The 27,271-nt window shown below is 47.0% G+C and overlaps 1 protein-coding gene across 1 annotated transcript; it reads right to left on the bottom strand.

Annotated features, from left to right (window-relative positions):
• Positions 1-1,792: 1,792 nt before the first annotated feature.
• Positions 1,793-27,271, bottom strand: LOC114662239 (transmembrane protease serine 9-like). The gene is made up of 18 exons (XM_051934835.1): positions 27,226-27,271; positions 22,123-22,149; positions 19,576-19,741; positions 19,209-19,495; positions 18,958-19,127; positions 14,119-14,353; positions 13,597-13,762; positions 11,682-11,975; positions 11,352-11,538; positions 11,027-11,264; positions 10,787-10,952; positions 10,388-10,659; positions 5,767-5,933; positions 5,445-5,670; positions 5,207-5,372; positions 4,703-4,974; positions 2,863-3,032; positions 1,793-2,335 (listed from the first exon to the last, which is right to left on the bottom strand). Exons 1-18 carry the CDS (start codon positions 27,269-27,271, stop codon positions 2,033-2,035), a joined length of 3,558 nt encoding a protein of 1,185 aa, XP_051790795.1. The 3' UTR covers positions 1,793-2,032.

Consider the following 27,271-nt stretch of genomic DNA (forward strand, 5'->3'; position numbering starts at 1 on the left):
GCGCTACAGTATATACAGTGGTGAGAAAAACTATTTGCCCCCTTCCTGATTTCTTATTCTTTTGCATGTTTGTCACACAAAATGTTTCTGATCATCAAACACATTTAACCATTAGTCAAATATAACACAAGTAAACACAAAATGCAGTTTTTAAATGATGGTTTTTATTATTTAGGGAGAAAAAAAATCCAAATCTACATGGCCCTGTGTGAAAAAGTAATTGCCCCCTTGTTAAAAAATAACCTAACGGTGGTGTATCACACCTGAGTTCAATTTCCGTAGCCACCCCCAGGCCTGATTACTGCCACACCTGTTTCAATCAAGAAATCACTTAAATAGGAGCTGCCTGACACAGAGAAGTAGACCAAAAGCACCTCAAAAGCTAGACATCATGCCAAGATCCAAAGAAATTCAGGAACAAATGAGAACAGAAGTAATTGAGATCTATCAGTCTGGTAAAGGTTATAAAGCCATTTCTAAAGCTTTGGGACTCCAGCGAACCACAGTGAGAGCCATTATCCACAAATGGCAAAAACATGGAACAGTGGTGAACCTTCCCAGGAGTGGCCGGCCGACCAAAATTACCCCAAGAGCGCAGAGACGACTCATCCGAGAGGTCAGAAAAGACCCCAGGACAACGTCTAAAGAACTGCAGGCCTCACTTGCCTCAATTAAGGTCAGTGTTCACGACTCCACCATAAGAAAGAGACTTGGCAAAAACGGCCTGCATGGCAGATTTCCAAGACGCAAACCACTGTTAAGCAAAAAGAACATTAGGGCTCGTCTCAATTTTGCTAAGAAACATCTCAATGATTGCCAAGACTTTTGGGAAAATACCTTGTGGACTGATGAGACAAAAGTTGAACTTTTTGGAAGGCAAATGTCCCGTTACATCTGGCGTAAAAGGAACACAGCATTTCAGAAAAAGAACATCATACCAACAGTAAAATATGGTGGTGGTAGTGTGATGGTCTGGGGTTGTTTTGCTGCTTCAGGACCTGGAAGGCTTGCTGTGATAGATGGAACCATGAATTCTACTGTCTACCAAAAAATCCTGAAGGAGAATGTCCAGCCATCTGTTCGTCAACTCATGCTGAAGCGATCTTGGGTGCTGCAACAGGACAATGACCCAAAACACACCAGCAAATCCACCTCTGAATGGCTGAAGAAAAACAAAATGAAGACTTTGGAGTGGCCTAGTCAAAGTCCTGACCTGAATCCAATTGAGATGCTATGGCATGACCTTAAAAAGGCGGTTCATGCTAGAAAACCCTCAAATAAAGCTGAATTACAACAATTTTGCAAAGATGAGTGGGCCAAAATTCCTCCAGAGCGCTGTAAAAGACTCATTGCAAGTTATCGCAAACGCTTGATTGCAGTTATTGCTGCTAAGGATGGCCCAACCAGTTATTAGGTTCAGGGGGCAATTACTTTTTCACACAGGGCCATGTAGGTTTGGATTTTTTTTTCTCCCTAAATAATAAAAACCACCATTTACAAACTGCATTTTGTGTTTACTTGTGTTATATTTGACTAATGGTTAAATGTGTTTGATGATCAGAAACATTTTGTGTGACAAACATGCAAAAGAATAAGAAATCAGGAAGGGGGCAAATAGTTTTTCACACCACTGTAAATGTAAAGAATTCATCCATCCATCTATTATCCAGCTCGCTATATCCTAACTACAGGGTCACGGGGGTCTGCTGCAGCCAATCCATGTAAAGAATTATTATTATTAATGTTTGTGATGAGCCATCTGTTGGAATGACAGACACACAGCCGCTGGGCAGACACTTATCCTTTTATTAAGGTGGATTCCATAGCACCAGAGTAAGATTTCAGTCTCCCTGATTACCATGAGGAATTTTGCACACTGCTTCACAGCCCATAATTTTAGTTCTAATAAATTTGCTACATCTCGCATTGTTGGCTGACTACATTCATGACGTTGGGTGGGGAAATCACACCATGCTGCTGTCTGAGAAGCTGAAAGTAGGCACAGCCTGGCACCACGGCCCACCCTGAAGGCTCACAGGCAGCAGCATTTTAGCAGCACCACGAGAACAGTGACCACCAGAGACGATGTCACCGTCCGCTCCGCCGAGTCTTGCATCTGGCTGCAGTGCACAGTCTCCTCTTCTTGGGCGGCCGACTGCCCGACGCGGACAAAGCTGGCCTCATATGTGTGGTTCTGGATCCACTCCTGATACACGGAGACCTTCGCATAGACCCCTGGACGGTTGCGGAGGCCGCAGCCTTCTCCCCAGCTCACTACCCCGGCCAAGATCCAGATGCCGTCCATCTGGCATGCGAGCGGACCCCCAGAGTCCCCCTGCAAAGGAGACACAGAATCGTCAGAGGTTGATTGGGACGGGGCCAGCTGTGATTGGTCACAGCGAAGGAGAAGGTGCCTGACTGCTGGATGTGGGATGGGGCGGGGACTGATGTGGGCGGAGTCAGATCTCTAATGTCTGCCATGTAACGTAACCCTTGATTACATGAGGGCTTCCCATCCTGCATGTCACAGTAAAGGGGCAGGACTAAGCACAGCCACTAGAGGGAGCCAGGAGCATTTTCCAAACCCAATGTTTCCAGTACAGGATTAATATAATCAAGCAGTCTGTACTGGGAGCACTGGGCACAGGGCAGGAACTTACCCATTTACTTTTAAGCCTATCCTCATGGTCACTTTACAGCATCCAACCTGCACATCTTTGAGATGGGGAAAGAAACCAGAGAAGCCAGAAGAGGAAACATCTGGAAAACATGCCCAGTCCAGAGAGCTGCTGCCCAGGCAGCTACCTGAACCCACCACTGTGCCACCCTCTCTATTCTAAGTGCCTACCAAGCTCGACTTACCGTGCAGGCGTCTCTGCCTCCCCGCTGGTATCCGGCGCACAGCATGTTCTTCGTGATGATCTCTTCGGTAGCATCGATGGGACTTTTCTTGTGGTATAAGCAGTCGCACCGTTTGGAGTCGATGACGGGCAGCTGCACCTGCTGTAGAACCTTCATGCCAACCAAGGGCACTGCATATGGGCAGATAAAATGAGAGTCAGCAACCATAAGTGACCACAGGGAGTCATACAAAGCTGCAGGCCCGTCACAGAGACGCCCACAAAGCGGCCGACAATCAGTTTAGTCATACTTGGGCACAGTGGCCTCGCTGGCACAGAAGCAAACTGAATGACCACAATCACTGCTCAAAGTGATGGCCACAAAAGAGATAAACTGGCACCAGAAAGCAAACAGACTGACCACAGGTGTCCCCACAAAGCTATAACTAGTGTTCTCAATGACCGCTCAAGACTGGTGACCACAAACGTCCAGATAAAGTCACCCTTAGTGACACCCCTGGTAAAAAGGGCACACAGTCCTAGCATAGAGGGTCACAAACAGTTGCTTCATTGGCAGACAAACTGACCATAGGGGTCAACACAAAGCTGTAATTATTGAGTGCAGTGACCCCAGAAAGTGGATGACCATAGCGGTCCTAGTGAAGCTGCACTTGGTGGTCTCACTTCCATGTAAACATTTCGACTGACCACAGAGGTCACTGCAGAGCTATCAGAATTGACTTCAATGACCAACTGAAATGGATGACCATGGAGTTCCAGATTAGGTCACCCGTGGTGGCCCCCTGGCTCTTGGGCGTTGACGCTGACCATACAAGTGAAGACCAAAAACTACTGACCCCTCAAAAAGGGATGACCCCAAATGTCCCAGTAGAAGCTGCACTTACAGATGCAGACTGGCCATAGAGGACACTACAAAGCTATAACTATTGATCTCAATGACCACCCAAAATGGACAACCACAAAGGTCTGCTTATGATGACCTCAGTCTGTACCCCAAAGGTCTACCAAGTGGTGGAAATGATGACCTCAGCACCATACGTCCAGTGATGACCTAAGGAGACCACAGAGGTCCACTGAAAACTGAACATGATGATCTCCATGGTGACAGTGACATCAGCTTGACTATCAAGGGTTAGTGAGCTCAATGGCACCAGTGGTCCTGCCCCTAGTCACCGCTCAAGTAATCAGTCATACTCTAACTGACCAGCTTGACCTTCAGGGGTGTCCTGCTCCGGTCCTGGTGGGCTGCAGTAGCTGCAGGTTTTCATTCTAACCATCTTCTTAACTAGTGAGTCGTTGTCGCTGCTGTTTTGCCTTCGTTTTACTTGATGTAACTCAGACCCCCTTAGTTATTTCTTTTTCCTTAACGAGCAGCCAAACGATAATGAGACACAAAACGAGCAGATCACCCAAAAATAAAGAAAGGTGATGGTCTCGGTCAGGTTGGGGTCCTCAGGTCACCAAAACATCTTGACGGTGGTCTTGGAAAAAAACAGAAGATCAACAGAATGAGAGCAGCAACAAGTCCTGATATTCAATAACGGCGTTAATGACCACCAAGAATTAAGAAACTGGGCAGAGTTTGAAATCCCAGTTTAGCTGGTCATCTATTGGCTCGTCTCACATCTCGTTTCTGATTGGCTGCCATTTAATGGAGAAACGAATCAATTCAGAGGACTGAATCCTTTAAAACAGGGCTATTAAAAGGAATGGTAAAGGAGTTAATTAGCAGCGAAAACTGATTAGGAAAAGGTGGAGAATGAAAACCTGCAGCCACTACGGCCCACCGGGACCGGCGTTGGACTCCCTTGTATTATAAAGTGAACTGGTTATCATCCTACCTCCATCAGCGACGGCTCCCCAGCCTGTAGCCCAGCAGTTGGTACCAGTGGGGATGTGGACAGCGGACTCAGGTAGACAGATGGGCATGATGTTCTCTGTGAACGCAACCACCGTGGCCATTTTCAGGAGGCACACGTCATTGTCCATGGTCTTACTGTCGTACTGAGGGTGAAGGCTGATCTCGGCCACCTTGGCGTAGAACATGGTGGGCTCGATGTGCTCCTGCCTCAGCTGTCCAAAATAAGCCATCCAGTGTGAGGGATCCTGTGAACTGCAACACGAGAAACAGAGGGTCCGGTGATACTGACCATCCAGTGACCTGCTGACCACTCAAAACTGCTCGTGGACCAGCCCACCTTTCTTCTCAATTCCTCCATCTTGAAAATTGACCAGACTCAAGTTTGAGGTCCAAGCAGGCTCCTATCCCATTGATTTTGAGGCGGACTATTCACACACGTCCCCCGCCGTCCCCTGTGAGGGTCACCCCACATTTTAGCACTTACATATCACAGCAGTGAGCCGCTGTCAGCACGAATTGGTTGGAGATGACAGATCCTCCACACACATGGCTGCCGTTGACCCGTAGACTGACCTGCCACGGCCAGGCCCCCGCCTCAGCTGCCGTACCACCAACGATCCTTGTGGAGGGGACTTTCGGCTTCCAGCAGGCTGTGAGAGAGACAAGGCCGTGGTGTCACCCCAGACAGCCAGACCAACGGGACACAGAACAGCAGAGCTCACCTTGGGTTTTGTTGCAGATGTAGTTATCTGGCATTTCAGGACGGTGGGCAGTCTGCTCTGTGAAGTAGGCCCCCCACACGTGCCTGGCAATCCAGCTGTTGTAGAGCCGGACGTCCGTGTAGACGCCTGGCCGGTACATCTGCGCACAGCCATCGCCAAAACTGGTGATGCCAGCCTGAAACCAGACGCCGTCCTCCTGACAGACCAGAGGACCCCCGGAGTCACCCTGTGGAGACAAATGGAGGGGTGCTGGTATAACAAGGGCTAACTCCTGACAAGACAGCCCGGCTGAATGTTGAGAGCTGGGCAGTGCCCTCCACACCTGGCAGGTGTCCACTCCTCCTTCGGCGAATCCGGCACACAGCATCCCAGCATGCAGATGCAAAATCTGGGGGCTCATCAGCCTGGGAATTCTGTACAGGCAGCTGCACTCGGCCAGACTCAGGAGCTTCACGGCGCCAACTTGGAGATCATCTGGAAGACTCAATGCTAGAATGAAGCAAACAGCAGCCATGAGCGGGCAGTCAGACACACTTACCACCTCAAGTCAAAGGGGGCTGCAAATCTGAACTATTGGGGATTCCGTAGTAATAAGGAATTATGGGTATTGGGGAGCTGTTAGGAAGTAGATAATAATAATAATAATAATAATAATAATAATAATAATAATAATAATAATAATAATAATAATAATAATAATATGGTGGAACATGTACTCAGAAACGATCTTATCACTTTGAACCTGTCTCCATCTTCTTCCTTTTTACGAGTTCAATATTATTGCCTACAGATACAACTGGTGCGATGGGGACTTCTCAGGTCAACCCAACCCCCCCCCCCCCCCCCCCCCAATCCGCCATCTTACAACTTCTAGAAGGTTGAACTTGTTTAGAGATCATCACAACCTTTGGTCACCCTGATGGACACACTTGGCCACAGCCCAGTGTTTTTCTGCTTTATTGTTGAGCGGTGGTCCTGTTAGCGCTCAGACTCTCATCGATTTACCATCCAGTCATCCAGACATCGATATTCCCCAACTTGGACTACATGGAGCCCGATTCGGTGGAATTCCAGCATCCCGCAGGTTTTCTCAGAGCTCAGTGGTCCATAGCTGTACCTTCTGGAGTCTCAAATCTTTATGGTCATCCATCCAGTTTCTAAGCCTGTCTCCATTGTGTGAAAAAGTAAGTGCACCCCAGTAAATCTGTGGACTGGTTCAACATATTTCAACGGTAGCTCTCTGTGCAAACAGGGCCTACAAGATGAAGGTGGCATACCTGAACCAATGACGCATCAGACTGACATGGTGTCTTCATTCTCATAATCTAAATGAAGAAAGATGTACTGTGGATTGCATCCAGCAGGGGGTGCTAGCTACCTTGTTGGAATGAATTCTTCTGTAATTATGGAGTGTTACATAAGCTGAAACTATATAGATATAATATTAAAAGGTGATACCCCTCCCTTAGTGATACGGCGGTAAGAAATCACATAGGAGAAATAACTTTGCTTTCTTTAATGATGGATTACACAGCATAACAGATGAAGGAAGCCATGACAAGACCTTCAGGAGTGAAGGCCCGATGTGTGCAGTCTGCCATTTTCGTCACTGCGTTAGAAGGATTTTCCGGATCGGATGACGTTATCTCCCAAATGTCCGTTGGCCTCAAAGGTGTGCCGGACAATGGAAAGAGGACACAATGGTCATCAGTCTGACTGCCCATTTCGCAGCTGTCCCTAACTGTCTTGTCTTCTAGTGCTTGCCTAGCAGTTCTTATACCGTGAACTCCTGTGTGCTAAATCTGGCTTTGTGTTAGCTGTACATGTGAGCAGAAAGAAAAGTAGATTTATAAAATATTTTTGTACAGAGCACAGTGACATATTAAACGTATAAACTTATTACATGGATGTGTCACATGGAAAAAAGGAAGTCCACCCCTTCATGTTGTTCTGGTGTGCAAACTCTGCAATTTTGTGTCAATATTTCCGTCATATTTTCCTCAAGCCAAACAAGAAGATTTTACATACAGGACACTTGCATGGGCAGTTTGAACATCAAAGCACCCGTCTTCCTGAATTGTACTGGTAATCAAAGCTCAGTGACGTCTGTGGCACCAGTAGGACTAAATGGGTTTACAGCTTGGGAAGGGAAGACGTGCCGATGCTTCAAGATGTCTCTGATTACTTTACAACCTACGACCAGAAGGAGATGCTGTGGGACTAGAAATTGCAAATCCAGTTTACAGCTTGGGACAGGAAGGTTCAAAAAATGTTATTGTTTGGGAAACGGACAAATTAAAGAGTTTGAGCAAATTCATCTGTCTTAGTGACAGCCAGCCAATCAGGTGCATGTAACAATCACGTGTTGTGGAAATCCGGTGGAATTTTAAAATAAATATGATGGACTACACAAGGAGAGGGAAGTGACGTCAGAAGAGGACGAGTGTCATGTCAAGAAGAGAAGTGTGACGTCAAAATTGGACAAGTGTGAAATCAACAGGAGAACTGAGTGACGTCAGAAGAGGACAAGTGTGACATCAGAAGAGGATGAGTGTGACGTCAAGAGGAGAAGAGACTGACGTCAAGAGGAGAAGACAGAGTGACATCAGAAAAGGATGAGAGTGACACCAAGAGGAGAAGAGAGTGGCATCTTAAGAGGACGAGTGTGATGTCAAAAGGAGAAGACAGAGTGACACCAGAAGAGAAGAAGAGAGTGACGTCAGAAGAGGACGAGTGTGACGTCAAAAGGAGAAGACACAGTGATGCCAGAAGAGGAGAAGAGAGTGACGTCAAGAGGAGAAAAGAATGATGTCAGAAGAGGACAAGAGTGACGTCAAGAGGAGAAGAGAGTGACATCAGAAGAGGACGAGTGCGACGTCAACAGGAGAAAACTTAGTGACGTCAGAAGAGAACGAGAGTGATGTCAGAAGAAGACGACTATGACGTCAAGAGGAGAAGACTTAGTAACATCAGAAGAGGAAAAGTGTGACATCAAGAGGAGAAGAGAGTGACGTTAGAAAAGGACGATTGTGACGTCAATAGGAGAAGATAGAGTGAAGCCAGAAGAGAAGAAGAGAGTGATGTCAGAAGAGGACAGGTGTAATGTCAAGAAGACAAGAGTGACGTCAAAAGTGGACAAGTGTGACGTCAAGTGGAGAAGAGAGTGACGTCAGAAGAGGACGAGAGTGACGTCAGAAGAGGACTAATGTGACGTCAAGAGGAGAAGAGAGTGACATCAGAAGAGGAAGAGTGTGACATCAAGAGGAGAAGGCTTAGTGACGTCAGAAGAGGATGAGAGTGATGTCAGAAGATGTCGAATGTGACGTCAAGATGAGAAGAGAGTGACATCAGAAGAGGACAAGTGTGACGTCAGAAGAGGACGAGTGTGACATCAAGAGGAGAAGACAGAGTGACACCAGGAAAGGAGAAGAGAGTGACGTCAGAAGAGGATGAGTGTGATGTCAAGAGTGTGTGACGTCAGTTAGAGGACACCAGCAATGTGCAAGGGTTTCTATCTGATTGTCAGCTAAAGCATGTCATGAACTTCTAAATGACTTTACTATCCATCTTTTTTCTATTATTCTCTCTTCTATTTAGTATCATTCAGGTAAGGCTGCTTTTAACTTTCTATACTTTGTCTGCATATCTGGAGTGACTGAGGTAATAAGGTCGATACAGTAGAAGGGCACCTGGAGCTGTAAGGAGGTTTGCCATACGCTCCGTGCTGCGAGGTTTATTAAGGCTGAGGGTGAGAGCTCCACCCAATAGTAGAGAACAGGACGTCAAGTAAGGCATTCTTGGTTGATAAATTGCCTACAGCCAAGGATGTTGAGCCTTTGTATGTTTGAATATGTCCCTAGAGACCAAAGTAATATTTTGGTCTGAGATATCTTTAAAAATCATACGTTGTTTGTGCCAACAGTATGTAAGTCTCCTGAAGTGCTAAGAGAGTGCCAGGCTGTGTCTGTGTTATTCAGAAAGCACTTGTGTGGTTTCTCTTTGATGGTAATCATTTTGCCACTTGGTCCACACTGAACTGAAGTCACCAGGCGTGTCACGGCGCTCACAGTCGTTCAGTTTCACAATCTGTGCCAACGTCCGATGACCAAATCACATGGTCGTCACTATCGCTTGATTCAACTACTTGGAGTTGGTTCTAACACTCGCTTTACAGCCTTTTCGTTTTCCACACCATTGTGTTTTTTGGTGGAAGGCTCCGCCCTTCTCATGAATATTGATGAGTTACCATAGCGTGGCAGAGGGCTTAGAAAACTTCATGACTCTTTTTGCAGCCTGATGTTCTTCCATCCACAAGATGGCAGCAGAATATAAACCTGAGCATCACTCATGCTTAACACTGTCTGTGTGATCCATGCTGGGGTTAACCAATCTTACGTAGAATTTCGAACTCGAGTGACGCACAGGGGGATGAATACTTGCAAGACAGGGGACAGTGTGATACCTTAATACTTTACATTTCTACTGAAAAGTCTCTCGGCCCACTGCACTTCTGTCTCATGTTACTGTGTGACCAGGACTCATATGAGGGACAAACTCGCATTACTTGTGACTGGGTGTGTCTCTAGCAGAAGATTACGAGAGCCACAGGACAGTCACTGACCTGGGGAGGGGGGGGGCAGTTGGGTGACACATCACGAGGACTAAATGATAAAACGAAAGAAACTGCTGGCTTCTGGCTCGACCAATGAACATGTTCCTACTGGGTTGGGCTAAACGTTTAACTCCACCCACCCAGGTCTGGCCACGCCCTGTTCTGCATGCTGATCTTCTTAATGCTGGGGTGCCACTGCTTTGCATTTTCAGAACCCTGGACATGACGGGTCCATCACTGGGCACACACACACACACACACACAGACTGCTGGGAAACTTAGACACTTCCACATCATGATGAATGACTCCCCACCTCGGCAGGACCCTCACCTCCTTCCTTGGTGGTACCCCAGCCAGTGATGATGCAAGACGTGCCAACAGCAAACCTGTGGGACTCGAATGGCAGACAGATGGGCTGCACGTGGGGAGTGAAGAGGACGGGCGCCTCGAGCTCCAGAAGAGTGATGTCATGTATTAGCAGCTCTAATTCAAATCTCTCGTGAATGATAATCCGCTTGATCTTCCTCAGCACCTCGTTACCGTTGAAGAACGACAGGCGATAGCCTCCCGCCATCACCATCATGCTGTCCCAGTCAGGGATTCTGAAATGCAAGGAAAAATAAAAAAAAAAAAATCAAAAAGGGCACGCTTAGGATGTCCTGAAGTGGGCTGTCGCTCCGCCTGGCATCTGTTGTACATTTTAGGGCAATCAAGGTGGAGGTTTAGTACCCAACGAAGCAGTGGGCCGCCGTCAGGACCCAGCGGTCAGAAATGAGGGAGCCGCCACAGAAATGCTGCCCTTGCCAGCGAAGACTGACCTGCCACGGCCAGTTACCAGACATACTGGAAGACCCTCCGACAATCCGCTGGGTGGGATGGTCCAACCTGCCACACTCTGCAAAACAGAAAAGAGCGGTCAGTGGCCAGGCAGCAGGGTCAGGGCCTCCTGGTCATTCACTCCGTGTGTACCTGACTTGGGTGGGTGGGTCAGGTCACTGCAGTTGGTCATTTCCACAGGTTTGGGCTCAATGGACTGCGGGGCAAAGTAAACCCCTGACGTCCTGGAACGGATCCACTCAGAGAACCCGGTCACTTCGGTGTACACGGTGGGTCTGTTGGCACTCATGCAGGCATCATTGAAGCTGGAGACCCCAGCCAGGAACCACGTGTCATTTTCATTGCAGACCAGCGGACCCCCAGCATCTCCCTGTAACAATCCGATCAAATTTTAAAAGTGAGCCCCCGTTTTTTTTTAAATAGTGATGTTAAACTATGCCCCATTTATGTGACTTACCACACAGCTGCCTTCAGATCCCCCACTTATCCAACTACAGATCATGCCAGGCAGGACGCGGGTCCGGTTGGTTTTGAAGCTGCCCGGCAGGCCATTGATGCAGTCGCACTGTTCAGAGCTGATCAGGTCTACAGCCGCCTGGCGTAGGACGGTTGGGGTGGACAGGGGCTCTGCGGGCAAACCACAACATAACAATTATAAAGCGCCTTATGGCACTGAGAAATATTTAGGGAGGTCCCTGGCACATCTCCCACTGATCCTGGCTCAGCGTCTTGATCGGGTGTCCTCCATGGACCCCGAGGGAAACATTAAGTAGATGGACATTTGTACTTGCCGGAAAATGTAGTGAGGGTCCGGGGGCCACCCCATCCTGTGGCATAACAGCGCGTCCCAAACTGGAACCTGTGGCCAGCCTCTGGAAGGCAAATAGGCGCAACGTACTTGGTGAAGTAGGCAGGCTGCTCTAAGCGCACGAGGGCAAGGTCGCTGCCCAAGCTGGGGTCCGTGAAGTTCTCATGGATGATGACTTCTTTGACAGCTCTCAGAGTGCCATCCATGTTAAGGCCAAACAACGACCAGAGTCCGGAAACCACAGTCCAGGCGGAAACATTCACTGGGAGGGAGCTGTGAGGGCAAGATGAAAAGATGAAGTCACGCATATGGGACAAAATAAAGGATGGCCGGTAGAGGGCGCTATAAATACAAGAGACGTTCAAAAAGTTTCTACACATTTTTTTAACTCTATTTATTAAGAATTTTAAAAACAAATGACCTCACTTTTCTACATAGTCACCTTCCTTTGCACTGCAATTCTCCCAGTCACATGACACTCTCAGACACGACCAATTACTACTTCTCCCATCTTCACCGTTTCCAAGAAAATATAAAACTGCAGAAATTTTTTAAACATCCCTCGTACAATTTGTTCACCATACTAAAAGCATATGTGTCTGTGTATCTGTGTATGTCTTTTTCCTTCTAACAGATGGTGCATCATAAACCTCTGTAGTAGTAAAATTGCATTGCATTTGAATTCCAACAGATGGTGCACCACAAGCATTAAAACCTCTTTTAAAAATTCCACACCACATGGCAAATATGAGAAAAGTATGCATTTCATTTGTCATTCCAACAGAAGGTGCATCACAAGCACCAACATCTCTTTTAAAAATTCCACATCACATGGCAAATATCAGAAACGTATGCATTTCATTTGTTATTCCAACAGATGTTGCATCACAAGCATCAACACCTCTTTTAAAAATTCCACACCACATGGCAAATACCAGAAAAAATATGCACTTCATTTGTCATTCCAACAGATGGTGCACCAAAAGCAAACATAGCAGAACTGAACCCCATGGTCTTCACTCTCTTTTCGATGACTGCAGCCACAGGCATCCTGTCCAATACTCTAATTAAACTCACTGATGACACCCCAATGGACGGGCTAAGGTCAGACAGGGAGGAAATGGCTACAGGATCGAGGTGGGACACTTGGCTGAGTGGTGTAAAGAAAACAACCAGCCAGCCGCAAAACCAAGTTGATCATCGTAGACTTCAGATGAACTAAGAAGACAGACCAAACCCATACCCAACCCCACCACTCCACATTTCTGGAGAAGTAGTGGAATGTGTGCCAAATGTCAGATTCCGTGGAGTTTACATAGAAAAACAGCTGATGTGGACCCTCAACAGGTCTTACCTGGTGATAAAGATCTAACAGAGACTGAGCTTCCTTGGCCAAATAAAACGGACCCGACCTCCTCAACAACTACTGGCTGATGTTCTACCACAATTCCATCAAGAACAGCCTCGCCTACTGATTGGCTGTCTGGTAGGTGGCCACCGGGCAGAAGAATCTGCATCGTATGGTGAAGGTGGCACAGCAAATCATCATGACTGGCCTCTTCTATCCGGACGGTGTCTGTGTTAGTCGACTGAAGAAGATGGCCAGCAGCGTCAGCAGAGACACAACACACTCTAAACATTCCCCGTTTGATCCACTGGTAAGTGCTGTAGGGGGGTCCAGTCCCACACAAACAGACTGAGATGTCCAACAGTCAAGAACTGATTTGAACCCCACCTTGGACTTTTTGTATGTGCACACACAATTCAACCACTAAAGGCAACTCAAAAAAAATAAAATACCAATTTGTGGGGTCACCACCAGCCAAAGGTGGACTTACTTTTTTCCTACAGTAGTGGTCATTAGGTGGCCCCGGTCATTGTGTGTGGTACTCACTCTTGGAAGCAGCCTGCAGATGTCAGCACCCAATACTCAGAGATCAAAATGCCCCCACAGCTGACTGAGCTGAGCTGGCGCTTCATCAGGCCGACCTGCCAAGGCCACTCCCCCGGATCAGAAAGAGAGCTGCCCGCCGACTTCATTGGTATCCTGATGCCACAGGCTGTGGAAAAGAGCAGCAGAAACCAAAGAGGAGCATTACAGATGTGAGCAGATCGAATGACATCATAAAATGAAGAAGGCAGTTTTTACGTAAAGGGGCCACAGAGAGGACCACCTCACCCAGGGTAGCAGCACGTGCCAGGTTAAAGGTAAATAAAGAAAGTCAGTCTCACATGGGCCTAGCTGGGTGGATGGACACGGCCAATGTGACCCCAGGATGTGCAGTTTCTGTTGATAGTTAATGTGCCCGCAGCCCTGGTACTGAATATGATGAGGATAACACCAGCTCACATGTCTGGCCCACCAGAGTAGGAAGCAGACCCCCCAGAGAAGGTCAGAAGATATACCGTTACTCACTTCCCTTCCCCACAAGATCGGTGCATGTTGGCTCATCAGCCTGGGGTCCCGGAGGATTGGTCTGATTCATGAAGGGTGCCTTGTCCACCTTATCAGTAATCCAATTCTGGTATGCAGAGACCAAGGTGAAGATGCCAGGCCGATTGGTGTGCCCACAACCTTCTTTGAAATTGCTCACCCCAGCTTGAAACCAGAGCCCAGACTCCTCACAGACCAGTGGACCACCAGAGTCAGCCTGAGGGAGGAAAAAACAAGGTGTTTAGGTCCTCAGTAGCAGTGGCCTGTCCAGGGTCATCTCTAGAATCCTGATTTCCACCAAGTTGGTCATTAGTAGCCCAACTGGTGACACTGAGCTCAAATAGTGGCAGAGGACAGACTTGGTGCTGGTGGCAAACCAGTACCTGTGGTGACACTGGAGGTCAGGACCGGAAGGTGATAATGTCAGGGAACATCTAACGGGCAACAACAGGTGTGGTGGAGCAAACTCTGATTTCAGTCAAAGAACTTAGTGATGACATCACAATGAAGTTTGGTTTGGTCAACAGCAGAATGAAAAGACAAAGCTGCAGAGCCTGGACCAGGAAGACACCCATTAACACCTGAGGGTTGACAAAAGCGATGGTATTCAGCACACTAAAGTGTTGCAGAAGATTGTAAAGGAATCCTAACAATGACTGCACCTGTCCTGAAGTCTGAGCTCAACTTGAAGAAGATCTCAGGGAGCAACAGCTTGGCAACTCTAGTCCCCATGTATAGCATTGAGAGGATGGACACCAAAACCAGGAACCTCCTGACCATGCATGGACCTCACCATCTAAAACAGATGTTTAAAGACTATATACTGTATCAAGACATGGAATGGTGGCCACAGACTCATCAAACTTATGTCAGCATGCAGAAGATGACACAGAAAATAGCAAAGAAATTGAATTTGAAGAAGAAGAAGATCTCAGGGATCAACAGTCCGGCAATCTCAGTCCCCATCTAGGGCCTTGAAAGAGATCTGACATTGAGAGGATGGACATCAAAACCAGGAAGCTCCTGACCATGCATGGATTTCACCATCCAAAAACAGATGTTTAGCGACAACACGTCAAGAGATGGAATGGTGGCCGTGGACTCATCATACTCATTTCTGCATGTAGAAGATGACACAGAAGATAGCAAAGAAATTTTACTTGTGGAACAAGATCTCAGGGATAAACAGCCTGGTGATTCCAGTCCTGTGTATGGCATTGAGAGGATGGACACCAAAACAAGGAAGCTCCTGACAACAAGTGGACTTCACTATCCAAAAACAGATGTTTATAGACTATATATCAAGAGATGGAGTGGAGGCCACAGATACATCAAACTCATGTCAGGATGCAGAAGATAGCAAAGAAATACAATCAGTGACTGCACTTGTCCTCAAGTCTGAGCTCAACTTGAAGAACAAGATCTCAGGGATCAAACGCCTGGTGGTTCCAGTCCCCATGTTTGGCCTTCAAAGAGATCTGACACTGAGGGGATGGACATCATCCAAAAAACAGATGTTGAGAGGCTGTAGGGGCGGAATGGTGGCCACAGACTCATCAAACTCATGTCTGCAGGCAAAAGATGACACAGAACATAGCAAAGAAATTCAACTTGAAGAAGAAGAAGAAGATCTCAGGGATCAACAGCCTGGCAATCTCAGTCCCCATGTAGGACCTTGAAAGACATCTGACATTGAGAGGATGGACACCAAAACCAGGAAGCTCCTGACCATGCATGGACTTCACCATCCAAAAACAGATGCTTAGCGACAACACGTCAAGAGATGGAACGGTGGCCATGGACTCATCAAACTCATGTCTGCATGTAGGAGATGACACAGACGATAGCAAAGAAATTCATCTTGAAGAACAAGATCTCCAGGATCAACAGCCTGGCGGTTCCAGTCCCCATGTTCAGCTTTGGGATTATTCCTTGGAAGAGATCTGACATTGAGAGGATGGACACCACAACCGGGAAGCTCCTGACCATGCATGGACTTCAACATCCAAAAACAGATATCGAGAGGCTGTATATCAAGAGATGGAATGGTGGCCGTGGACTCATCAGATTCACGTCTGCATCCAACAGCATCAGGGTTGGAGTGAGTGATTATATCAAGTTTGGCAGTGATGAGTTCACCGAGCTTGTGAAGACTGCTTAGGCCAGGAGAGCAAAATATGCCCTCAGATCAATGGCAATGGAAATCAAGTGCAAGAACTTGCCAGTTTAGCCCGTCAACCAATGTGCAATGAAGCTGAGACTGGAGGCCATCATTGAAACTGAGAAAGTCGTGCTGCTGAAGAGAGGCTCTTCTACGACCAGTACTGCTGTAAGCTTGACAGACCATTTGTGGACAGTAAAAGACCGGCAGCCGTCTCATTGCAGCTCAGGACCAGGCACTCCACACCAAATACCACCATCGGGACATCTTGAAGCAACAGGTTGAGAGCCAAAGCAGTGATACAGCAGACAATCATCTGCATCATCACTGGGTGCACCATATAGTATATAAATCAGCACAACAAGGTCAATCTGTGGTGCATATTGTGGAAAAATGGCCAAGAAGTTGAACCCGCACAAGCCAGAGGCTGTTGTCAGCAATGGAGACACAACCGTCACGTGGGACATGGCAATGTGAACCCAACGCACCATTTCAGCTTATCTGGCTCACCAACTATAGAAAAACCTCGTATGTCGCGTCTTTCACCCCTATAACTAAAGATCTCGAGATTTAATTTCTTCCTGGGCTTCACGTACACAATCTTGTGTTAATTTTTTTCACGAATCAACAACACCTGCCATTTAAATCACGCAGTCGCAACATTTATATTCACATGGTCGTAATCTGACGTTTTCGTAGGTAGGCGTTCTTCCCTCATTGGTCAGTGGAGTTGCTAGGTCTTTGTCTTGCAGTGTGTAAAATACGGTGTCCATTCGAGCTTCTTCCACCATGCTATGACCGGAGTGAAGACCTATTTGGCCATCACCACTACCTTATAGCATCAGGAAAAGCCAAGTAACTCCAAAAACTAAAAAAAACTCAATTTTGAAAAAACAGAAGTCAGTTACGAGGTCTTTCCATTGCACGTGAACTGTAGTGGTCCATCATAACACTGAGCAGCAATGCCTGCTCATCACCATAGCAGTCACAGATGAAAACAAGTAGACAGAAAGCAAATATGAAGATCTGGAGGTCGAGATCAGCAGTATATGAGACACTGATACCAGAGCTGTGCCTCAGGTGGTACCATCCAGGAAGAATCTGGAAGGAGCTACCAGGACATCACACAACCCAAGGTCAGGTCAGGTCAGGTTGGGGGAAACCTGCAGTGGTACAGCACGATGAAACAACTTGGGATCCTGGTTGGCAACCCCCCAGGCAGACATGTGGTCCAGTTCCACCATCCGGAAATGACCATCTATCTGCCATAGCCAAGTGTTACGTGGACATCCCCCTTGGCCTGGTCCATCCACTCAACAATGAGGGTCCTGTGAGCTGATCACCCTCTGGTAAACGCGCATAGTGCCATAACTGATGCTCCCGCACAGTGCAGGTCATTTGCCTTATTCGGGACTCGGTGAGCAACATAAAGTCAAACCAGCGGGCACCCGAGGATTCTCTAAAGAGACACATATGAAGGACTCCAGTCTTCATCTCAGGTCACTGGATAGTGTCCATGTCTCACAAACAGGGAACACCAGGACACAAAATATTTGGAAACATCGTCCTGTTGTAGAGCTATCAGGACCACCACACACCCCTTTCCAGTGACCTCATGACCCTCCCCATGCTCTCTCAATCCGTCTACTGACTTCATAGGAAGAGTCACCAGAGACATGAATGTCACCACTAAGGTAAGTAAACCTCTCAATGAGGTCGACACTCTCTCCACAGACAGACACACTGCTAATGGCTGTGCCCAAGAGGTCATTAAAGGCCTGGCTCTTTGGTTTTCATCAGGACCCTCGCAAGTCCAGACACTCAGACTCCTCACTCAGTCACTCGAGAGCCCCCCATTGACTCCATGAAGATCACAGCATCATCTGCAAAGTCAAGATCAGTGAATCTTTCTTCACCAACAGATGCTCCCCAGCCGCTGGACCCCACGACCCTGCCCACCACCCAGTCCATACAAGCATTGAAGAGAGTAGGAGCAGAACATCACCCCTTGACCCACCCCAGAATCAACTGGGAAAAACACATATGGTCTGTTTCCACTCTGCACAGCACTCCCAGTACCAGTGTACAGGCCGGCCATGATATCCAGCAACTGTGCCAAGTCTCCAGATGTCTCAGCCCAAGAAGAGCAGAAAATGGCAGCGATGAGAGCCACTCACATTCTTCCTGAGGTGCTGAATTAAACCTCAGGTCTTTGTTTGGGACAAGGACACCAAAGAACACATAAGCCTTATACTGAATGCCAGCTCACCACTAACACTGGGTAGACCAATGCCCACCACACTGGCAGTTTGGACAATCCTGAGGACCAATTTATCATCTAAAGATTGACACAAGACTGTGACTGGAGACCACCTAGGGGTCATACTGGAGTTAAGGGCCACCTAGAGTGGGCTTCATTCACTGGTAACACTACTTCTACTGGAGGCCATGAATGATGGCTTGACTGGCTGGCTCCCTGATAATAATGACAATAGTAATGGTGCCTCCCTTAATATTCTTAGAACATTCTAGAAGAGAACAGACCATGCAGCCCAGCTAAGCTGTTAGCACTGGTTATACTGGTGGCCAGTTCCCATACTCTACACTTGAAAGGTGTTTTACAGTACATGAGGAACAACATTTCACAACACATACTGTACCTGACTTGCGCCACTGCCACCCTCCTGGAAGCCAGCGCAGATCATGGCGTCTGTGACGTTGACTGGTTGACCAGAAAGTTGAGAAGGCAGGCTGTACAGGCAGCCACATTTCCGGGGGCCGACGAGAGGCACTCTGAGCTCCTGCAAGACGCCGGGGTATGGCAGCGGCTCTGCGAGGGCAGCACAGTTCAATTAGCAGTGTAGGCGAGGGTGGGCTCACTCCAAGGAGATGGCTCTGCTGGGTCACTTACCTTGACCATCGCCCACTGCCCCCCAGCCAGACACATAACAGGTGCCATTGAGCTGGAAGGTGTGCCCACTCTTTGGGAGGCACACTGGCTGGATGAGATGGCCGTAGGGCACGGGTTGCTCCAGCTCGATGAGTGCGATGTTGTTCTCCATGGTGCTTTTGTTGTACTTTTCGTGGGGGATGAGGCGGCGCACCCTGCTCCTGACCATCCCGGGGTTTTCCCCCTGTAGGACATGCATGCCCAGGAGGACCTCCCACAGCTCCAGATCAAACTGGTTCAGGAAAGGCCTATGGAGGTGGGACGAGATGGTGTTGTAGATGTCAAAGATGAAGCCCCCTCTCCCCTTGCCCCGCTTGCGTCAACTTACTGCAAAACACACTGGGCCGCCGTCAGCACCCAGCTGTTGGTGATGACGCTTCCACCGCAAATATGAGTGCCGCCGTATCTCAGGCTGACCTGCCAGGGCCAACGTCCGGGTTGTGATGCCTGGCCATTTAGGATGCGTGGAGTCACAGCAGGCTGCAAGCCACAAACTGGGGAACAAAGCAAGGGAGGAAGAGTTGAGCGCCAGGTGGCAGTCTGGCATTGATGGCTTTGGACAGACCAGCCAGTGGGAGGAATTCAACCACTGGGGTACCACAGATGAGGATCTGAAAATCACGCACATTCTGTTAGATAGGAAGGAAGGAAGGAAGGAAGGAAGGAAGGAAGGAAGGAAGGAAGGAAGGAAGGAAGGAAGGAAGGAAGGAAGGAAGGAAGGAAGGAAGGGGAAATTTTACTTTTAGAGATGCTCAAGAAATATAGGAATATTAAACGATAACCTCCCTCAAACTCATACACACACAAGAACAAAAGAAAAACGTCCAACTTGGCTTTATCATCCCGATGAGGCGCTATAAATGCATTTTCCTGTATGCGTGAAGGAGCCTCATTAGCGTTTCTTCTCACACTTTTGCTGAGTTCCTCAGTGCTGGAGTGTCAGAGAGAAGACGTGCAGCGTTGTTCATAATGGCCATCAGTTTTGTCTTCATTCTCTGCTCCACCACCACAGCCAGCAGGTCCAGAAGGCATCCCATAACCGAGCCTGCCTTCCTAATGAGCTTTTTGAATTGTTGGGTTCTTCTCAAAGTGACGTTGACCTCAGCAGCATTTCCTGACACACTCAGTTTGAATAATTTGCTGACTCAAGGACCTCAATGCTGGAGGGTCAGTGAGGGGACATGTGGCATCAATTCATAAGGGTCATAGGTTCTGTCTTCCTTCTCTAATCCGCTACTTCATCCAGCAGGTCCAGAAGGTGTCCCCATAGCTGAGTTTGCCTTCTTAATCATCTGGTTGATTTGGAGGACCTCTTTTAAAATGATGTCGTTGGGCAAGCACAGTCCAGCAGGGTGAAGGAGGGGTCTGTTAGGGATGGTAGGTCTGTTGAAGTAGGTGGTTCAGGCGGGCTACAGTATGCACTGTGTGCTGTTCTCAAACATCATGGGATTGAAAAGAAGAAATGCAAGCAGAGCTGCTGTACATCGGGCTGCGATGAGGGTGGAGCATACCAAAAGAGGCGTGGCCTATCTCTCACATGCACACTCCCACCTGCTCCCATTGGGTCACATTAGAATCTGAAAGGAATCACATGGGAGGTAAGCTGGAGGACACCAAGACCCCCACATGCAGTAGTGGAACAAGGCTTTGAACTGGAAGGGGCTTACGCCCCCCCAGCATAACCCCCACCCCCTTAATAAAGATTGCCTACTGCACAACACTTTTTGTAACACAGGTAGGCCACTTATTTGGGTGCTCTTTGGGGGTGGTGGGTGGTTGGGGTCAGCAGGAAGAGGTCCCTTACCCATTTTGTTTGTTATGGTTGTGGACCCCTTTTGGTTCCTGAATGATGGAGGTGAAAAGGGACCCTTAATTTATTCACTTTTGTAAAGTTCATGGGATGGGGGTTCAGTTCATTAGTGGGCCTCTCACCTCAGGCACCCACCCCCATCACCTTGCCCACTTTTTTGTCCCATTAATAGTAATTTAGCATTGGTGGAACAAGGATGAAGGGGGTCCCACGCTTTCTGTTTTGTTATGGTGGTGGGCTAGTCATATTCTTATGGGACACTTATTTATTTATTAATCTATTTATTTGCAATGGTTATGGACCCCTGTATTTGTTCTGGTAGGGGGGGGGGGGGTCTCCTGACTTTAGAAATGGGGGGCAATCTCATTATTTGTCTCTCTCAAGCCGTACCCCCAACACACACTTTATCTTACACAAGCTTAGTGCACAACGTCACATAGGCGGGCCCCTCATGTTTGGGGGTCTGGGGGGGTTTGAGTGGGCAGAAAGAGGTCCCTTGACCTTTTGTCTGGGGCCCTATTTAAGTTTGGGGGGTTCCTTGCCTTTCTTGACACAGTGGCGCACCTCTCTTTTGGTACTGGGGGGGAAGGGGAAAAAGGGGATCCCTAACTTTCTTTTTATGTCAGGTTGTGGGCCACTCTTTTGCTTTTGGGTCACATTTATTTATTTTATTTATTTTTTCAAAGGCTATTGGTCCCTGTTTTGCAACTTTGGAAATGGGGGGGGCAAGCTCATTAATTGCCCCTCTCAAGCACCCCCACCTCCCTTCACCTTATTAAAGCTTGGCCAGTGCACAACACGCTTTGTCACATTGGTGAGTGGGGGTCTTGGGGTTGGCAGGAGATGGTCCCTTGCCCCTTTTTTTGTATCATTGTTGTGGGACCCTTTTTTGATTCTGGGGTGTTGAAGGTGGGAAATCATTTGCCTTTTTTTGGTATTGGTTGGGGACCCCTCATTTGGGTGGGTCCTGCTACCTCCACCATTGTACACATGCAGACACCAAGAAAACCAGCAAACTCCACACACGTCTAGGAAGTCAATGGGGTCTTTGTGACAGCCACCCACCTGTTTGTCCGACTGTAGCTGGGACACCTGCCAAAAAAGAAAATCAAAAATGTCACCGGTCATCGTCATTGGCCTTTAGGTAGCACCTTTACAGAGAGCACCTTCACGGGGTCTTTAACAACATTTTAAAATCATCAGTCATACGAATTCTATAGGCAATAACTGAGCATTCGGATATTCTGAATTTATGAATTTATTTAGTTCGGAGGTGGCCACGCGCGTAACCCATCGAGACGACCCCGCCGCCGTTCTCGTGTGACAAAGAACATCAGAGGGAATTTAAACAACCGAAAACGACCGAATGTGGTCTCACCCACCCAAAACTGACACGCCGAGCACGTGAAGGCAGATGTGTTAATCTCCACGGAGGACAGAGGAACGTTACTCGGCATACCAGTACCAAAAAAAACGTGAGTGGGACAGACCACCCGGGACTCGAACAGCACACGGGGGTGTTCACATATCATTAACGAGACGGGACAGGGGACAAAATGATCAAATGTGGGACATGTCCCGGGGACGTCTGGCATCCCTTTGTTATATTATAAAATACATTTATTTATATTTATGTAACTGTATTATAGAATCTGCGGTGGGTTGGCACCCTGCCCAGGATTATTTCCTGCCTTGTGCCCTGTGTTGGCTGGGATTGGCTCCAGCAGATCCCGTGACCCTGTGTTCGGATTCAGCGGGTTGGAAAATGGATGGATGGATTATTGAATAAATATTACATTTTAGTTAAATATAAAGTGCAAAAATTGCTGCCTGGCGCCTTCTTTCACAAATTTTTTTTTAAATTATTATTTTCAAGCAAGCAAGTTCGGCGACTGCATTGTATTGTATTCGGGTGTATTATTTATTTGTCTGTATTAATAGTAATTATCTGGTTGAACAATGTTATAATAATACTAATGAAGAGCAATGCTGAAAGTAGTGGACCCGTAACGAAAGTCAGAACTTTTTTTTTCTTTTAAGTACGTAGTCGTACTAAGCGAGTAAACGAAGACACTTTAATCGTACATACTGACTTGTGACGCAGGCGGCCTTTGGGGGTATGGCGACATGGGCAATCGACCCAGGCCTTGAGCCTGAGGGGGGCCCCGCGATAGCCGTCAGCTCATCATACAAATATGCGGGGCCTCTGCAAGACATTCAAATCCGTGATAGATAGATAGATAGATAGATAGATAGATAGATAGATAGATAGATAGATAGATAGATAGATAGATAGATAGATAGATAGAATTTGGTGTAGTAGGCAGGATTAGATAGATAGATAGATAGATAGATAGATAGATAGATAGATAGATAGATAGATAGATAGATAGATAGATAGAATTTGGTGTAGTAGGCAGGATTAGATAGATAGATAGATAGATAGATAGATAGATAGATAGATAGATAGATAGATAGATAGATAGATAGATAGATAGATAGATAGATAGATACTTTATTAATCCCAAGGGGAAATTCACAGACTAATTTATAGAGTGAAATACGGTACGTGGTGGATTTCTTCTAATTCCTGTGACCGTTGGGAGCGCGGAAAGAAGCTTTTCAAAGTTGAAACTTATCAAAAATTATCTACGCTCAACCATGTCGCAAAACAGACTGTGCAGTTTAGCTAATTTATCAATCGAAAAGGAACTTGCCTCAACATTGGACTACGAGGATCTTATCAACGATTTTGCTCAGTGAAAAGCCAGAAAAGTGGACTTCCATCTGTGACTGTCAAAGCAGCTGTTTATTAAGTGTTCGTTTTATTACAAGTGTTTTGGTTCTCCGTAATTAAATAAATTTGCCGACTCCAGCGGGTTCGGCAGAAACGACTGTTATGTTAATTTTGCGTGCAAAATGTTTCTGAATCCTTAATTAAGTTGGTTAAAGGCCACTAAACCAATATAAGAACAATTACAATACGTACAAGGCACCATGTTTTTAACAATAATAAGGCGTACAGCATTACGGAGAAGCCCGTCAGCGTGGCGGTACGGTATACAGCCTACACTTATGGCTCTCGGCCCCGCATATGACACTCGTCCGCAAGGCCCCGCGTACTCCTAAGGCCGCCTCTGCTTGTGACGATCGTTAGACAGCACAGTTTGAGCAAACATTAAAAGAGAATAAAAAAGGAAAAATATGAGTAACGTTAGTCTGTGTGATGAAGTGTTTTAAATGAACATCTGAATACTTCTCGTGTGTGTGTTTTAACTTTTTATTTCACTAACCTTTTGCTCCAAACCGGCGACAAGAACTCAAACCCGCAACCTGATGCGTCTTTGAAAGTCACGTGACTTGACCACCAAGTTATCCAAGCTGCGCTGACGGTGAATCCGCTCGGTGTTTATTAATTAACGGGGAGGACTAAAGAGAACTATTTTGACTTCTACTTAAATGACCGAAATTAGTATATTGTACATCCCACAAGATTCGATAAATTAAACATGATCGAGTTATGTTCAAAAGTGAAATATAAACAATAGGTGTAATATAAAGGAAATACATTATTTTTAAATGGAACAACCTGCCGTTTCTCTTTTTTTGGTGTGTGTGTGTGTGTGTGTGTGTGTGTGACTGTCAGCCTGTCCAGAATTGTTTCCGAATCAAATAAGATTTGTTCAGTTACGCGATTTCTTCAACTTATTAATGACCCCCCCATTATTTCCTTGTGCCCAGTTTTGCCAGGGTAAGGAATGGCGAGCTCGGAGAACGATTGTGGGCGCTCGGTGTTCTCTTTGTATGTATGGGGCCTAAACAATAGGGTGAAATAACCTCATTGTCATAAGAGACAAAATACAGTGCCCCGCGTCATCATCGCGTATTGTTACTTTGCTGCAGAACGAGGCGTAGCCCCCGTCATATTTTCTTTCTTTCTTTCTTTCCAGCTGAAGATGCCAGAGGCGTGAGATGAAACGCATCGGTGTCAAAGAACATGTTGGGATCAGATGTGGAGTTTGTATTAGTAGATATTATGGGGACCCCCCGACCCCCCCCCCCAATTGGGTTTAAGTATGAACGGAGTGTGGAAGATTAACTAGCGTGGGATTTTTTAGGAGATGTATGTCACAGTTGGGAGGGGGTCTCTCAGACATCTGCTGCCATTGACTGATTTAGGTATGGGCTATATGGGCCCAAGGTGACATCGTGGCGGGTTCAGTGGCACAGGGTGGGGGCCCACACCCAAAATAAATCAGAGCTGGTCAATCCATTTATGATTTACCAGTTATGAAGGGGTGGCACGCACACAAGTCTAATAATGACTACCCACTATAAACTATCAGGGGGCACCATCCTAGGACTCCAAATGGGTTTTGACCAGCACTGTACATGAAGCCACCCCCTACCATAGACCACTGCTTCCATTTACACTGTTAATAATAAGAATAATAATATTTATAGAGCACTTTCTAATAATGATAATAATAATAAATTATATTTATAGAACTCTTTACATAGAGTTAGGGAGACCACCAATGTGCAGCACCCACCCAAATGATGTAATGGTAGCCATCTTTACACCGGGTTACCTCACCACACCATAGCTGTTAGGTGGTGATGTGGTGAGAGAGAGCCAATTAGAGACAGGGGATGATTAGGGGGCCAGAATGACAAGGCCATGGAGGGGTTGGGGGGGGGGGAAGTTTCACCAGGACATCGGGGTACATCCCACTCTTTACAAATAATGCCCAGGGATCTTTAAAGACCACAGACAGTCAGGACCTTGGTTTTACGTCTCATCTGAATGACGGTGCCATTTTTACAGCACAATGTCCCCCGCGTCATTGCACTGTGGCACTGGGACCCAAATTCAGACCACAGGGTAAGCGCCCCCTGCTGGCCTCACCAGCAACAACCCAAGCTTTTCCAGGAGGGTCTGTGCTGGCCAGGCCTGACATGTTCAGCTTGTGAAGTGTGTGGTGTGGCTGAGGTTCTAACAGGGCCGGGTGACACGAGCCACCGCATGACAGTGACGACTGACGGTATCTGTCCATATTAGCTCAACTTCTTGTTAAAAATGCGTTGAACAGCTAGCAGAGTACAAAAGAGTTTATGCATTCTTTAGGATTGAATGATCGCTCTCATTTTCTGTGCTGGAATGAGAAGGTAATGGATTACAGTTCACGTCTGGCTTCGGCATGTTCACTTCGGGGACGGCGTGACAGCACAGTATTAGCGTTGCCAGTCCGTGATAAAGTGTGTGTTCTCCACGTGTCCATCTGCCATCTTGAAAACAAACACGCCCAAAGCCCGCCACGCTTGCTGCGTTAAGAGTCCAGCCCGGCCTTTCTTACAGTACATACTCTGTATTTGTACCTGGAATGTCAACGGTTTAATTTCAACATAAGTGAATCACTTCTTCTTTTTCTTCTACTTTTGGCTGCTCCTGTTAGGGGTTGCCACAGCGGATCATCTGTGTGGAAATTATAGTTGAGGTTTCAGGAAAATCACCTAAACAAGCCACGGCGACAGATGTCCTCTGTCGGGGTAACTAAAGTACTTTCGTCTTTTGTGTGGTAGCGAAAGAAAATAACATCTATGGTGAAGTGCGGGGCCACACAAATATTAAGAAGCACTGAGACACACCAAGGAAATCGCTTCCTCGACTGGTTTTTACAGATGAATAACTGCATTGTTATTTCTCCACCCCACCCCGCCCACCGTGTCTAGACAATGGTCAATTATACTTTATTTTTTTAATTCTAATATTCATTTACTGATTCAAGGAGACTTGAGGAGCTCAACATTTCATGTGCTTCTTCTCAGCTCTGTGATCAAATAGCGGCTGCCTCTCTGACCCTCCAGGTATCCTGGACTCATCTCTGGACAGGACTGCTAGTTTTGGGGTCCAAGTCAGAGTGCCCATCAGCCCAGCCCCCTTTACAGAGAGCAGCCTTAATGTAATTATTATTTGTCCCATGTCGTCAGTTGTTCATTTACCCAACCTTCCTTGCCAAATAAATCCCTTCATTTTCAGACATCGCACATTCAACCTCCATAAGCAGACATCTCCCGGATTTCGTGAAGCCCCTGAAAGCCCACCACATTCATATTTTAGCAAGACGCCTGCCTGCCTGCAGTTTCTGGTTTCCGCAGCCAACTTACCTTCCGTCCACAGGAGGAGGACCCCCAGAACCAAACCTGCTGCCAT

This window comes from Erpetoichthys calabaricus, chromosome 12, assembly GCF_900747795.2.
Source record: "Erpetoichthys calabaricus chromosome 12, fErpCal1.3, whole genome shotgun sequence".
NCBI lineage: Eukaryota > Metazoa > Chordata > Cladistia > Polypteriformes > Polypteridae > Erpetoichthys > Erpetoichthys calabaricus.

Bases quoted from the DNA above. Each gene is read 5' to 3' on its own strand.
- LOC114662239 (XM_051934835.1), bottom strand. From the start codon at position 27,271: ATGGCAGCAGGTTTGGTTCTGGGGGTCCTCCTCCTGTGGACGGAAG. The intron at 19,496-19,575 runs GTAAGTTGACGC...CCACCTCCATAG, and splicing joins GCGGCCCAGTGTGTTTTGCA to GCCTTTCCTGAACCAGTTTG. The intron at 11,265-11,351 runs GTAAGTCACATA...GGATTGTTACAG, and splicing joins GATCTGAAGGCAGCTGTGTG to GGAGATGCTGGGGGTCCGCT.